The sequence below is a fragment of the Pleuronectes platessa genome, chromosome 17 (genome assembly GCF_947347685.1).
Source record: "Pleuronectes platessa chromosome 17, fPlePla1.1, whole genome shotgun sequence".
NCBI lineage: Eukaryota > Metazoa > Chordata > Actinopteri > Pleuronectiformes > Pleuronectidae > Pleuronectes > Pleuronectes platessa.
This window is the reverse complement of record NC_070642.1, coordinates 19,214,545-19,227,402: the sequence shown is the minus strand read 5'-3', so window position 1 is coordinate 19,227,402 and position 12,858 is coordinate 19,214,545. Positions and strand designations below refer to the sequence as shown.

The 12,858-nt window shown below is 42.3% G+C and overlaps 1 protein-coding gene across 1 annotated transcript in view; it reads right to left on the bottom strand.

Moving 5' to 3' along the window:
* Positions 1-12,858, bottom strand: part of lama2 (laminin, alpha 2) — a 136,061-nt gene that overhangs the window by 57,517 nt on the left and 65,686 nt on the right. The window contains exons 20-23 of the mRNA XM_053444771.1: positions 10,779-10,865; positions 6,750-6,961; positions 1,223-1,329; positions 392-664 (exon numbers count right to left, since the gene is read on the bottom strand). Of these exons, the coding sequence (XP_053300746.1) occupies positions 392-664; positions 1,223-1,329; positions 6,750-6,961; positions 10,779-10,865 (679 nt within the window). The remainder of the gene's footprint in view (positions 1-391; positions 665-1,222; positions 1,330-6,749; positions 6,962-10,778; positions 10,866-12,858) is intronic.

The window sequence follows — 12,858 nt, the reverse complement described above, 5'->3', positions numbered from 1 at the left end:
CACAAGGCCGGTTCTGACACTCGTTAGAAAACAGCCAGATACAAATACTTGAATCTGTTGCAGACAAATTAACAAACAACTCAACAAACCAAACCAGCAACAACAAACATCAAGTTCCTTAAAGAGGCTCATTCTTAGATGATGCCTTCTGATCATAAATAGAAACTCTGAAGCAGCCATGTTAATGAAACCTTTGCACACAACACGCCCCTTTTCATGCACTAATATAAGATCCAGGCCCCAAAGAAACAACAACAACAACACACACATTGTGCGTTAACCTGTTCGGCCTCTTTCTCTGCGTTAATGAAAACGTCACACACCGAGTTAACAGCGACACACTCATGCTACTTCCAACACACCACTGTAAACCTCGTGCAGTGTGTGTTACCCCTATCTTAGGCTTGTACGCCCCCCGGGGACAGCCCCCCGTGCGGGACGGCCCCGCCCATCTCTGCTGCCCGGCCAGCAGGGGGACACTCTCCACGGGACGCCGTGTCTCCCGCCTCTCGTAGCCCTGACGCCGCAGGTCACAGCGCCGGCCCGAGAAGCCGGGGCGGCAGATGCAGCGGCCCTCCACGTCACAGCGCTGGGACACGGAGCCGGGGGGGCTGCAGCGACAGGCCTCACACTCCTGACGCTCAGGGTCCCACCAGCAGTTAGGCTGAGCCAATCAGAGCACAGAGGTGTGGAGCGAGGGGGCAGACGGGGGACCAATGAGAACGAGTGATTGAAATATAAACACTTTTCATTATTATTGTAGTAAGTTGTTGTATTTTACACAATAATACAGATGTAGAGGTGAAACACAAGTTGTTCTGATTGTGGCCTGAAAGTTGACATTATAAAAAACAGTAGAACATCAAAATCTATAACAGCTTGATTTCTGCAGGATTCTCACAGGCTGAATATGTGTCATACTTCCTGATTCATAGTGCACCAGCAGGTACTAGTGGTCAATTACAATGAGAGGGAACATAAATCAGCTTTTACCCACGAGGCTCGCTCCACATCGCTGCTTAATTAAAACACACATTTGATGTAAAGTAATGAGGAACATAAGGTGTAAAACAAATAAGAGCAGAATGAAAACAGATGCATTCAAGGTTTGTGATACTTGAGAGTTAAATTGAAATTTACAACAAACTGGGAAAGAATCTGGAAAGTAATGAATCAACAGCAGAAGAGATTCTACTGGTGTGTGTCTGTCAGAACAACTTACCATGCACTCGTCACACTGTCGCCCGACTGCATTGTCTTTGCACGGACACTGACCGGTCTCCTTGTTGCACACCTCCACTACTGAGCCATTGGTGTGGCACTGGCAGGCTGCAGGAGAGGGAGAGGAAGAGGAAGAGGAAGAGGGAGAGGGAGTAGGAGAGGAAGAGGGAGAGGGAGTGGGAGAGGGAGAGGGAGAGGGAGAGGGAGAGGGAGAGGGAGAGGGAGAGCGAGAGGGACAGGGAGAGGGAGAGGAAGAGGAAGAGGAAGAGGGAGAGGAAGAGGAAGAGGGAGAGGGAGAGGGAGAGGGAGAGGAACAGGGAGAGGAAGAGGAAGAGGAAGAGGAAGAGGAAGAGGAAGAGGGAGAAGGAGAGGAACAGGGAGAAGAAGAGGAAGAGGGGAGAGGAAGAGGGAAAGGAAGAGGAAGAGGGAGAGGGAGAGGGAGAGGGAGAGGAAGACGAAGAGGAAGAGGAAGAGGAAGAGGAAGAGGGAGAGGGAGAGGGAGAGGAAGTGGGAGAGGGAGAGGGAGAAGAAGAGGGAGAGGGAGAGGGAGAGGGAGAAGAAGAGGAAGAGGAAGATTGAGAGGACAAATTTTACATCAATTATGATTTTCTTCCATTGCAACATTTCTAGTCCAACACATGTTGGTTTAACATCACCACAAGTTTGTCAGTGTGTTTACTTTTTGCTGCAGTCGACTGGATAAGAGCTCAGATCCAGATTATTCAGGATTAGCTGTAAATATAACTTTAATATCCTGCTCACCACAATTTAGAGAAATCTGCTATTGCCCTAAATAAAAAAAGGTTCATCAGGCTCCAGAATGTATTTGCTATTTGAAAACCAGTGTGATCAAATGTGAGAGTAGATGAGCAAAGCAAGTCTTCAGCCCACAATGGAGGGAAAATGGATTTAAGTTTTATTTACAACTACGAGAAGCAAACGGCCTCAACTGCTTGTGATCCACTGAGACAAAGCAGCATCACCAACACATCATGAACATCTCTCCCACCCACAATAAAGTGTTTAAGGTCAGAAGAGACAACTTTTCTCTGAGGTATAAACTCGTGATAATATGAGGAATATATACAATAAATTAAAAACTATAGAGGAAGCACAACTTCGATCTGACAGCTGAACGTGCTCCTCCTGCACAGAGAAGCAAACAACTGTTGATGAATAAAGAAAATAAATCAGACCTAGAGTCAGTTATTAAACCAGTTTCCTTCAAATGTAAATAAAGCTGTTTATCTTGAGTTATTTGGAGAATTCATTCCCTTCATAAAGACAATAAGTTCACTGAAACTTTATTAATACCTCAAATGACAGGAGCCAGATAAAAATGAATGTAATATGTACTTTTACTTTTTAGTTTAGAGATAAGATTTAGCCTCCAGGTGGCGATCAAGATGCTTTATCTTCTTTTTTGAGTGATGTCATGTCGGCCATCTTTATTTAAGGCACAATTTTATTCACACACAACCGATCTGATCTCTTTCTCTACTTTCTGACTCCCTTTGACTTTATGGGTTGAAAGTCGTACTGATGGGAACAGACTCACCCACTAACGCCAATCAACCCCTTAGATACACAATTAAAAGCTTGAACATTGCAGCTCCCATCTGGAAGCCGAGCTGTCAGAAGCACACACATACACACACACACAAAAAACACGCACACCTTCTTAAGAAACTCACACGCACACATCACATGCCACTCTCTCCTCTTAGATGTAAAAGAGACACAACAGATGTCCACACACACGGACACACACAGAGATCCGCGGAAACACATATACGGCAACACAATATATATTTACACACACTCTCCCACACACGTACACACATGAACACACGCACAATCGCCTGATTAAACACACAAGAAAAACATGCACATGTACTGTACGTCACCCAGCATCTCACACACAGTCTCCCACCCCCCCCAGGTTTCACCCTTCGGGGACCATCTGGGCTCCATTCTGTCAGTCGCCACAATAAAAGCCTTCTTGTTGGATTAAATGTTGCTTCACCGTGTGTGTGTGTGTGTCTGTGTGTATGTGTGTGTGTGTGTGTCAGAGCTGGCCTTGATGCTGGAGATGACGTTTTTTGAAATACATTATGTTTGGATACCCGGCAATCAGCCGTCTGTCATATCATCCGCAGGAGTGGTTATTGTGCATCTCCTCTTTATTATTAGCTCTACAATGGTGCGTTGGTGAGACAGCCGAGCGTCATTCCATCTATTAAGTATGCAAACATCACATATCAACTGAAAATCAACGCCACAAACGCGGTAAACAAGTAAAGCGTAGTGAACATTTTCGGTGCAGGATATAAATGCAGAGATGTGGCGTTCAGGAGCCCTGAGGGGGAAACGACACAGCCTGAATATTGTGCACTAAATACATTAAAACCTTGATTATCTGCTTGATATGTGTGTTTCCTGTTTGTTCAGACGCTACAATGCACTGTAGGTTTGTGTCACTTGTTTTTTTTTTAAAATTAAACAACATCCAAAATATGCAACAACTGCCACAGGGTCTATTTTTCTCATTATTTCCGTCCCCGATGTAGATGTAGCTCGGTAAATGTAGTTATGTCTTGGAATTTACAAGCAGCACTAGAATCCATCATATAGTCCCCTGCACAGTGGGAGTAGATATATGCTTATTCACTTTATTAGGAACATGTGCACCTGCTTATTCGTGCAGTTATCCCGTCAGCCACTCACAGGGTAGACTGGCTATTCACGAAACACCAACACGTGTAAAAAACAGATTTAAAATAAAGAATAAATTATAGAGATTAAAATATGGAAACTCTGATTCTAAAAAAATATTTTCTTTCCAACTTCTTGTGAAATCCACGGCACAAAGAGCTGAGGTTGAATTGAGCAAAAGAAGGAGCTGTCCTGAACTGAAATGCTTTTTCTTATTCAAGCTCTCAGAAGGGACAGTATTGGATTTTGCATAAAGCTTATTAACTAGGCCTTTACAAATCCTTGCTTTTTCCAGCGCTTCCCACAGACACCTGAAGGCAGCCTCTGCACAAACACCACTCCAGACCGAGTGACTACTGTCAACGGAGCAGATCGAGAGCTGGAACTCAGGGTTAAGCTGTTTGACTGCAGACGTTTCAAAACCAAGAGTCAAGTGTGAAGTGCAAAGTCTTCCATATTATTTATCTCTTCACATTCAGAGCTCAAGAGCCGGGATTCAAACCGGTGACCTTCAAGCCACAGAGCTCGTGGAATTCTAGGTCACGATCACGCATGAAAAGAGATTCTCCACAAACAGTCTGATGTTTTTCTCCTTTTTACACACGGTTCAGTAAATTAAGGATTTACACGTTAACTGCCCCAACTAATGCAAATTATAAATAAGGATGTTAACTATGATATTATCCTTAAATCTATTTATTCTTCCAGAACAGTAAAATGTGAGGAGACAATCAAACAGCTTCCACGAGAGTAGTAGTTGTTTTTAAAATGTTGACGGCAGAGTGATGAGCGGGTTTGTTTCTAACTCATTAGGCTTTTAATTATCTAAGAGAATAACAAAGACGCATTTAAGGCGTCTTCAAATCCACCTTCACTGATTTAACAGCAGAAAAAAAAAGGTTGATGCATCAGGCCCAAGGCTGCAAGACATGAAATAAACTGATCCAAGTGCAGTCTCCCATTATTTTAAGAGCCAGGTGAACTTGCACCTGAGCATATATTACATTTTTTAGGGTCGTGCACTTTCCTATGTCAATGCAAATGATCGTCAACAGTCTTTTCCCACACGTGACAAATGTTCAGAGAAGTCTGTGGTCGAGTTTTCTTTCTAAAATGAAACCGTCTTCACCCGGCTGAATCCAACTGAGCCACTAGCGGGAACAGACACAAAATGGCCGCTGCAAAACAACGGCTGCAACTCTGATATCCCAAAGACGGAGTAAAGGATTTTCTGCAGCCTAATGGTTCACAAATGGACTCGGCCTGAACTCTGCTGCTCCACTCAATCCAATTCATTAAGACTGGGAGAAAGAGGGAGACGGAGAGAGAGAGAGAGAGAGAGAGAGAGAGAGAGAGAGAGAGAGAGAGAGAGAGAGAGAGTTGTTGTGTTTTAATAATTCCTGGTGGTCTTTTGTCATTCGTACAGGATCGATACCGAACCCTCCATCTGCAGACGCGAGCAGCCGATCAGCGCGGCAGGAGGAGCAATAGATCAGGCCGATTAATCAATAACCATTTAGCTGGGTGGAGAGGGGGAAACAACTGGAGAACAATGAACTATCAAATGCACATTAATACCGTCTGTTAGCCTTTGTGCACTTCTGACGGGTTTATCTTGCTATTTATCGCCCCCCCCCCCATCTATCGTTCATCGTGCGGTGTCCGTTAATCCGTCTTCCTGCAAAACCCTCGTGCTCGCTCCGCCCGTTTTTATGTCGACAGTGCAGGTTCTAATGAAGACGGCAACAGACGCCTCTTGTTCGTCTGTACTCACTGACATCTCTCTCTCTCTCTCTCTCCTCTTTATTTTTTTATTCTCACTCTTAAATACAGCTGGCAGTCAGTGAGCCGCTAAGACATCACACCTCCCACTGGCACAGCTGCTTGCCGAGGCCCGCTCACACACACACGCACACACACGCACACACACACACACACACACACACTCTCCACATGGCGTACTGTATTTGAGTGAAGGATCAAACGAATCATTTAGCTAAATTTGAGTTTCTTAGAGGAACTAGTTCTTCTCAGTCTGAGGCTCCTGCTGTGACGTGAGGGCACCACTGCAGGCGTCTCTTCATAATGATTCAACTGAAAACTGGATGCTGTTTCACCTCTCGAAGAACAGCAGAGACAAAACAGTGGGTTGCCTTTAGCCCGGATCATCCTCGGTGTAGCAGGGGTGGGTCAGTGGGGATGGGGGGGATGGGGGGATGCTGTGTCCTGTCTGACACCACCACTAGGAGTTGCCGAAGTTTAACATTTTCAGTCTTAAAGTCGGGATTGGTTCCTTAATGAAACATTATTACCAGAGCGTCTTTAGATGAAAGTGTGTATTTTTGGAATGTACTATAAGGTACCACTTACACTGGACTTCAATGTGAGTAAGACACATAATAATATGTATAATAACAGCTGCAGTGTAATAGTAGCAAATGGAGCTAAAATATAGTAAACAATAAACAAACTCAAAAGTGTGATTTATACATTATAAACCTAAAGAACAAGTTGGGCCACAGCAGCAAACTCCCTGAGAGAGTCAAGTTTTACAAGAAGGTATTTTATTGTGAAGGAGCTCGAACTCTGCTTGACAATATAATACTGCCAAATATAATTCTTTTGCGAAATAATAAACATGCTACATGCTGATTTCTGATTTCCTTACGTAATCTATGTTATGTTAAGATGACTGGAATATTATATATATATATTTATGTCAGTTATATAATTTACTAAATTGGCCTGTGATGGATTGACCTGTGATCATTTATGTGTATTTGTGATTTTTGTCGTTTGTCGACTTTTCTTACGTTGACAGTTTTTCGCCGTGACGGCATCTCCATAGTAACCGTCGGCACAGCTGCCGCACTCCTCTCCGCCATAACCTTGCCGACAGCGCAGACACTGGCCTGTGATTGGATCACAGCTGGCTGGTGTGGACAGGTCCAGGTTGCCGTGGCAGTCACAGGGCTGGCAGGAGCCACCTGGCACAGCGGGCTGGCCGTAGTACCCGTTGGAACATCTAGGTGGCGACAGAGAGAAACAGGAACAATGTCATATATCATATCTATTAGATTTAAATATCGTTTACCTCAGCTTCCAGTTTGTAATTTGTAAGAACTCACTGATGATCAAATAAAATATGAGTAAAAAATATAATATCTCCTCCAATCACAGAAGAGCTGACAACCAGCGTGTGAGTAAACAATCAATAAAGCTCATCAGCGCGGAATTAACACCATTGTGACGGCAAGTCCACGACCACTTGAGATGACTTCCTGTTTAGTTCATATTAAAATCATGTTGCACAAACACATATATGAATTAATCAGTATATCAACTAAAAAAGACCAAGAGGACAACAGAGAGAGAAAATGTTTACAACAGGCTGAAGGTTTTACTCAAAAAAACATAACTTACAGACATGCTTTGTGTCCTTTCCTATTTTAGTTTTTAGAATAGATTTATTTTTGTCATACTGTCCATTTGTATCTCTAAAAATTTAAAATGGCTCTCAGCCCTCTCCCGCAAGGATAAGGACACACAAATGTGAACTGTCCCACAATTGTCTGAGTCTTTTATTTCATTCATAATGAGAAGGAGGTCTGGATGCTGCACAAAAATATGAACTGGAGGAGATGGTTCTGAGAATGGAGCCTCTTTAAAAGAACCACTGAAAATAAATACAACAGGCCTGAGCTGAACTGAAGCTCTACAGGCTGAGGAGGGAATTGGGCTGGAATGGGAGAGATGGGGGGAATGAGGGGGAGAATGGAGAGTGACAGAGTTGAGGAAAAGAAAGAGAGATGAGACGAGGGGGGGGAAAGGTCTTCACATTGAAGAGAGGATTGAATTTAGAGAGGAGGAGGGGAGGAAATAAAGGACAGAGAGAGAGAACGAGTCAAGAGCAGCCAGCCATTATTACCACTGACCCTCCGTGGTACTCAATAGAACTGGTTTATTAGCCTCTGTGCGTGCGTGTGTGTGTCTGTGTGTGTGTGTGTGTGTGTGTGTGTGTGTGTGTGCTGCTACAAGTACATCCTCCTCATCAAGTGGAGAATGGTATGGGTAGCAATTCCACTTTTTGATAGAGAAGCAGGGATTAAGTGTGTGCTTGCATTTTGTGTCTATTCTGTTCTATTATATTCTATTTCATTCCCCTGTGTGTGTCGGTGTATGTGTGTGTGTGTGTGTCGGTGTGGGTGCATGTGTGCTTGTGTGTGTATGTGTGTGTGTGTGTTCCTTGGGCCTCAGGAGGAAGTGGAGGTATTTATAGTGGAGGGTGCAGAGTGCTTGAAGCAGATATACTGGGGGCCAGACACCTGGTCAAAACCATCAGAGTTACACAGGAAGCAGTCGATGAAAACAACTGGTGGAGAATTACAGACGTGAGGGGAACAGAAAAGTTATGTCTTTTATTTTTAGTGTTGTAAATGGGGAGTCGGTGCCGGGGGACGACCAGCTCTGCTCCTACATGGGATATATATTTTTATTCCCCATTATTTTAATGCGATTTGAGATCAACTGGATTCTGTATATTTAGTGTTAAAAGTAGAAATTGGGGCAAGTTGTGTTCCTGCAGATGTGAGTCCTGCAGAAGTTGTGTCGTTCAGTTTTAAGTCTCCTCACTATGTTCAGACAACCACTGAGGTTTGATGCTGATGTTTCCTATCATCATATTCAAACTTTTCCAGCTCTGTCTCTGAATAGTGCACTTGATTAATAATAACTTTAACCATAAATTGACTTATTTTCTTCGTGGAAGGGCGTCCAGATAAAATGCATCATACCTGAAATACCTTTGAAACATCTGGATTTAAGGACAGACCCTGCAGAGCACTGAATAGCAGCTGATAATTGACTTATTAGTTCTGTATCCATATCAAACATCTCTCAGATAATTCTAAATGGCTGTTTTTAGACAGGATATTGAAAAGCAGAATCACTTAGCAGCGAGTGGATGGTCTATTAGCACGGGAGGGATCGGTTATCTTATTCTCTTAAAGCCCATAATACTGACAAATTGGCAGATTAACAATTAATCACTGCTAACAACAACAAAAGGACTGTAGATAATGAAGTGTAATGGCAGGTAGCGCAGAGCAGGTCTCCATTACAGCGAACAGAGCAGGAAACCAAGCGGCTGCTGATTACCTCTTTAATACCGTCGTTAGCACTAAAATATTATTTCTTTACGCGGTGTGTTCTGCACGGGCTCTTTATTCCTGTCTGCTTTCAGGAAGCAGCTGTGGCTCCACGCAGCATATGGCATCAGAGAAGAGGAATGTATGCACACAGACGCATTCTGTAAACAAAACAAACACCGCCCTCTAAATTTAGTAGAAAAGAAACTCAGAATCTTTCTAGTGCTCATGGAGTTTAATCTCATATTATAGGAAGAATCCCACTGGGGAACATCAGAAGGAGAGGTGGACCAGTCGAGTTGAACTGGTTCCTCGTCACAAAATGGTCCGACAATGAGTCAGTTTGCTTTCCAACTGGCAAATGAGGTTTATAAAAAGACCAAAAGGCAGACAGGCTGATTCTGCTGTGGACAGCAGGGGCAGGCATGCAGACTATGCAGGCCGGCGGGCCGAGGCGCCGAGTCCACCAGCGACTGTCAACATGTAGCACCGGCCTGTATGACTCACAGTGATCGCCATGTTTCATCCAGGAGATTAAAATGATCAGAGTATATGCTTTAATAATATACAAGAGCCTTTTTTATTTGCTTTTCTAAACAAGGAAAACTGACTGATGAACAATCTGCAGATATTCCATCTCTTAGAGGAAGATTCAAAGAGAACACAATAGAAGTAAAGCTGGTAAACTATTAGATAAATCATTGTGTCAGACATCACATGGATTTATTTTATATTGATTGTATATTATTTGGAGCATTTCTTTCTATCGAGTCCCAACCACATCTAGTTTGATATATCTTATCATAATTCTCCACATCCAATGTAATAGCTGTCGTTTTTAACTTTGATATTTGTATATAAGTTTCAGGCTTTATAAGTGTTTAAAATGTGAATTTATCTATTTTTTATAAGACTCTACCTTAGAGTTGCCTTTATAAATGACTTAGTACCATTTATAACTTCAGACTTGATTCCTCATTAAAAGGTTTGATGGCTCTATAACATCTATTAATAAATGAAAAGGATCTCAACACTCCTCATATGCAAAAGGAGAATTTCACCTGCATTAAATCTTTCCACAGTAATTATATTGATGAGTAAAAGACACAGAGGAGCAACAGATGGTTTCAGCTGAGGACAGTTTCACTTCAAAACACTGAACCCTGGTTTTACCACATGACACTGGAGCCCACATGTAACAAGACTGTCAACCAGGGACTTCTCATTAGAAAAAACTCAGAGATAATGGAAGAAGAACGTCACTCAGCTATTAAAGGAGGTGTGGACAGAAAACTGGATGGACCAGGAGACATGAAGAACTACAAAAATGATTATGGAGCAGGAGTCTACTCCCAACTAGGAAGTTTGTAGAAAAGAAAACCATAATGGTGGATTTCTTTTGAAGATTATCACTCCTATGCATATGAAATTAACTCAATTATGCAGGTGTACTTGTAAAGATGCTGCAACAAGGTCATGGAACATAAACTGTGCTTAATGGGCCATGATGTTATTTGAATAATCATAAACCAGTACAACAGGTTTATGGAGGTGGATTTCTTTTCACTATCTTCTTCTTCTTAATATTAATAGACCTTCAAGTTTAAAGTCTGACAATTCAACACGAAGCCACGTATATTGAGCATCAGTGTGTTTTGTTGTTGCACAGTGTGTGTGTGTGTGTGTGTGTGTTACCTGTCACATCGTGGTCCTGTGTGTCCAGGCTCACACTGGTCGCACAGCAGCTGCCCTTCGTTGCTCAGGTGGCAGGTCGGGCTGAAGCTGTTGCGGTGAAGTCGTTGTTGAAACAGTTGTTGAAGTCGTTGTTGAGATTGTGAGCGTTGTTGTCCCAGCGTGGAGAACGGGAGGAGGACGAAGAGGAGGAGGAGGAGGAGGAGAGGACAAAGGCGAGTTAAGGCCATTGTTTCTCTCCCCACACAGACACACAAACACACTCTCACACTCTCACACACAAACAAGTGTCGATACTTTCACTTTCCCCGTCCTCAGAGTCACACTCCAACAGACACACACACACTTAATTTCCCCGTCTCTTTCACACTCGAGCGTCTTGAACTCTCACACACTCCTTCATTTGAAAACACTCTGACTGTACTCTGAATGAACCGCAGCAGAGGAGAGAGCGAGAGATGGAGAATGGAGAGAATGAGAGAGAGAGTGAGAGACACAGGGTAAAGTGATAGTCTCTCACCCCTGTTCTCTCGCCCTCCCACTTCCATAAACTATAGATAGTTCTCCTGGCTCGGGTTCCAGGCCCCAGACTGATTCACTGCTGGTCAGACTCCGTGACCAGGAGCTGGCTCGATCACCAACAAGCTGGTCCGGCCAGTTATAAATAAATACAAATATATAAAAGTATAAAAAAACTGTTCTGATCGTTCAAGTGTTTTGGGGAAATTTTGTGATTGAAGAATCACTTAATTCCTCTTTTCACATTTTCTGTAGTAAAACCTAATTTACTTTACTACACATGTTGTTCAGTCAATTTAAAAAAACTGTTAACTTTGATTTATTACAGATGCTGTGACTGTTGAATAGGGAAATATGAATATAATCATCTTTGCAGTATATGAAAACTGTTAAACTGAGAAGTTAAGAAACCTTGAAAGTAAATCAATTAAAATTTAATGTCACCAGAGAGCACATTTAACCATCATCTGTACTGGGCTGATACGACATGAATAGAAAGATTATTGTTTTTTATTATTATAATTATTATTATTATTATTATTAGTAGTAGTAGTAGTATTATAATAATATATATATTGAATGTATTATTTTTGTATTTTTATTTTTAAGGGGCAGAGAAGCACAGCACCTACAAGCTATTATTACTGCATGGGGGGTAGTGCGAGGTTGAGCTGGAGAGAGAGAGAGAGAGAGAGAGAGAGAGAGAGAGAGAGCGAGAGCGAGAGAGAGAGAGAGAGAGAGAGAGAGAGAGAGAGAGAGAGAGAGAGCGAGAGGAGTGTCTTTCTTTAGCTCTGGGAGTTTGGGATGTGTCATGGCTACATGAGGATTCTCAGCTGCTGCTGCCTGTGAGCTGGTGACGTGTCTGTGCCCAACGTACAGCATCACTCTCTGGTTCTCTGGAGAAACAGATCTATTAAAATGGAGGTAAACATCTAATTTAACAAACGTTTACATGTTGTTGTTGCTCCACACGGACATCTTTCTTCTGTGAAGCTAAATATCAATCAGATAAAACATCCAAAAGGAAGATGTAAACTGAGACCAGCAGTTCATTTTAAAAATCCCGATGCTCATAACCACTACAACTGACTAACTAACAGTTGGAGTTTATTAAAGTGGCTTAAATCCATTTTTGAAATTTAAAAAATTGGATAAATGATCATGTAAAAATGGGTTGATCACTAATTAAGTTATTATCTCCCTGACTCCTACACCCTCTCATAACAGACTCTCTTTTGTTGGTTTATTATCTTCATCATAATTTTTATCATTATTATTATTAGTAGTAGTAGTAGTAGCAGTAGAAGTAGTATTGTTATTATCATTATACATAAAGCTTGCAGGATATGTTTCATAATCGCCCAATAGGGGGCGCCACCACTTACAAAAGTGTGTATATGCCTTGTGCAAATTATGCCTTAAATCACTGAGTTGGTCCAATCATCAAAAACCTTGGTTTGTATTAATGGTTGTAAAATTATAACAACATTGGCCAATAGGAGGCACTGCCAATCTGCACGGGGCTTTTATTTGTTTATCTTCATCATGTCATAGTTTAAACTAA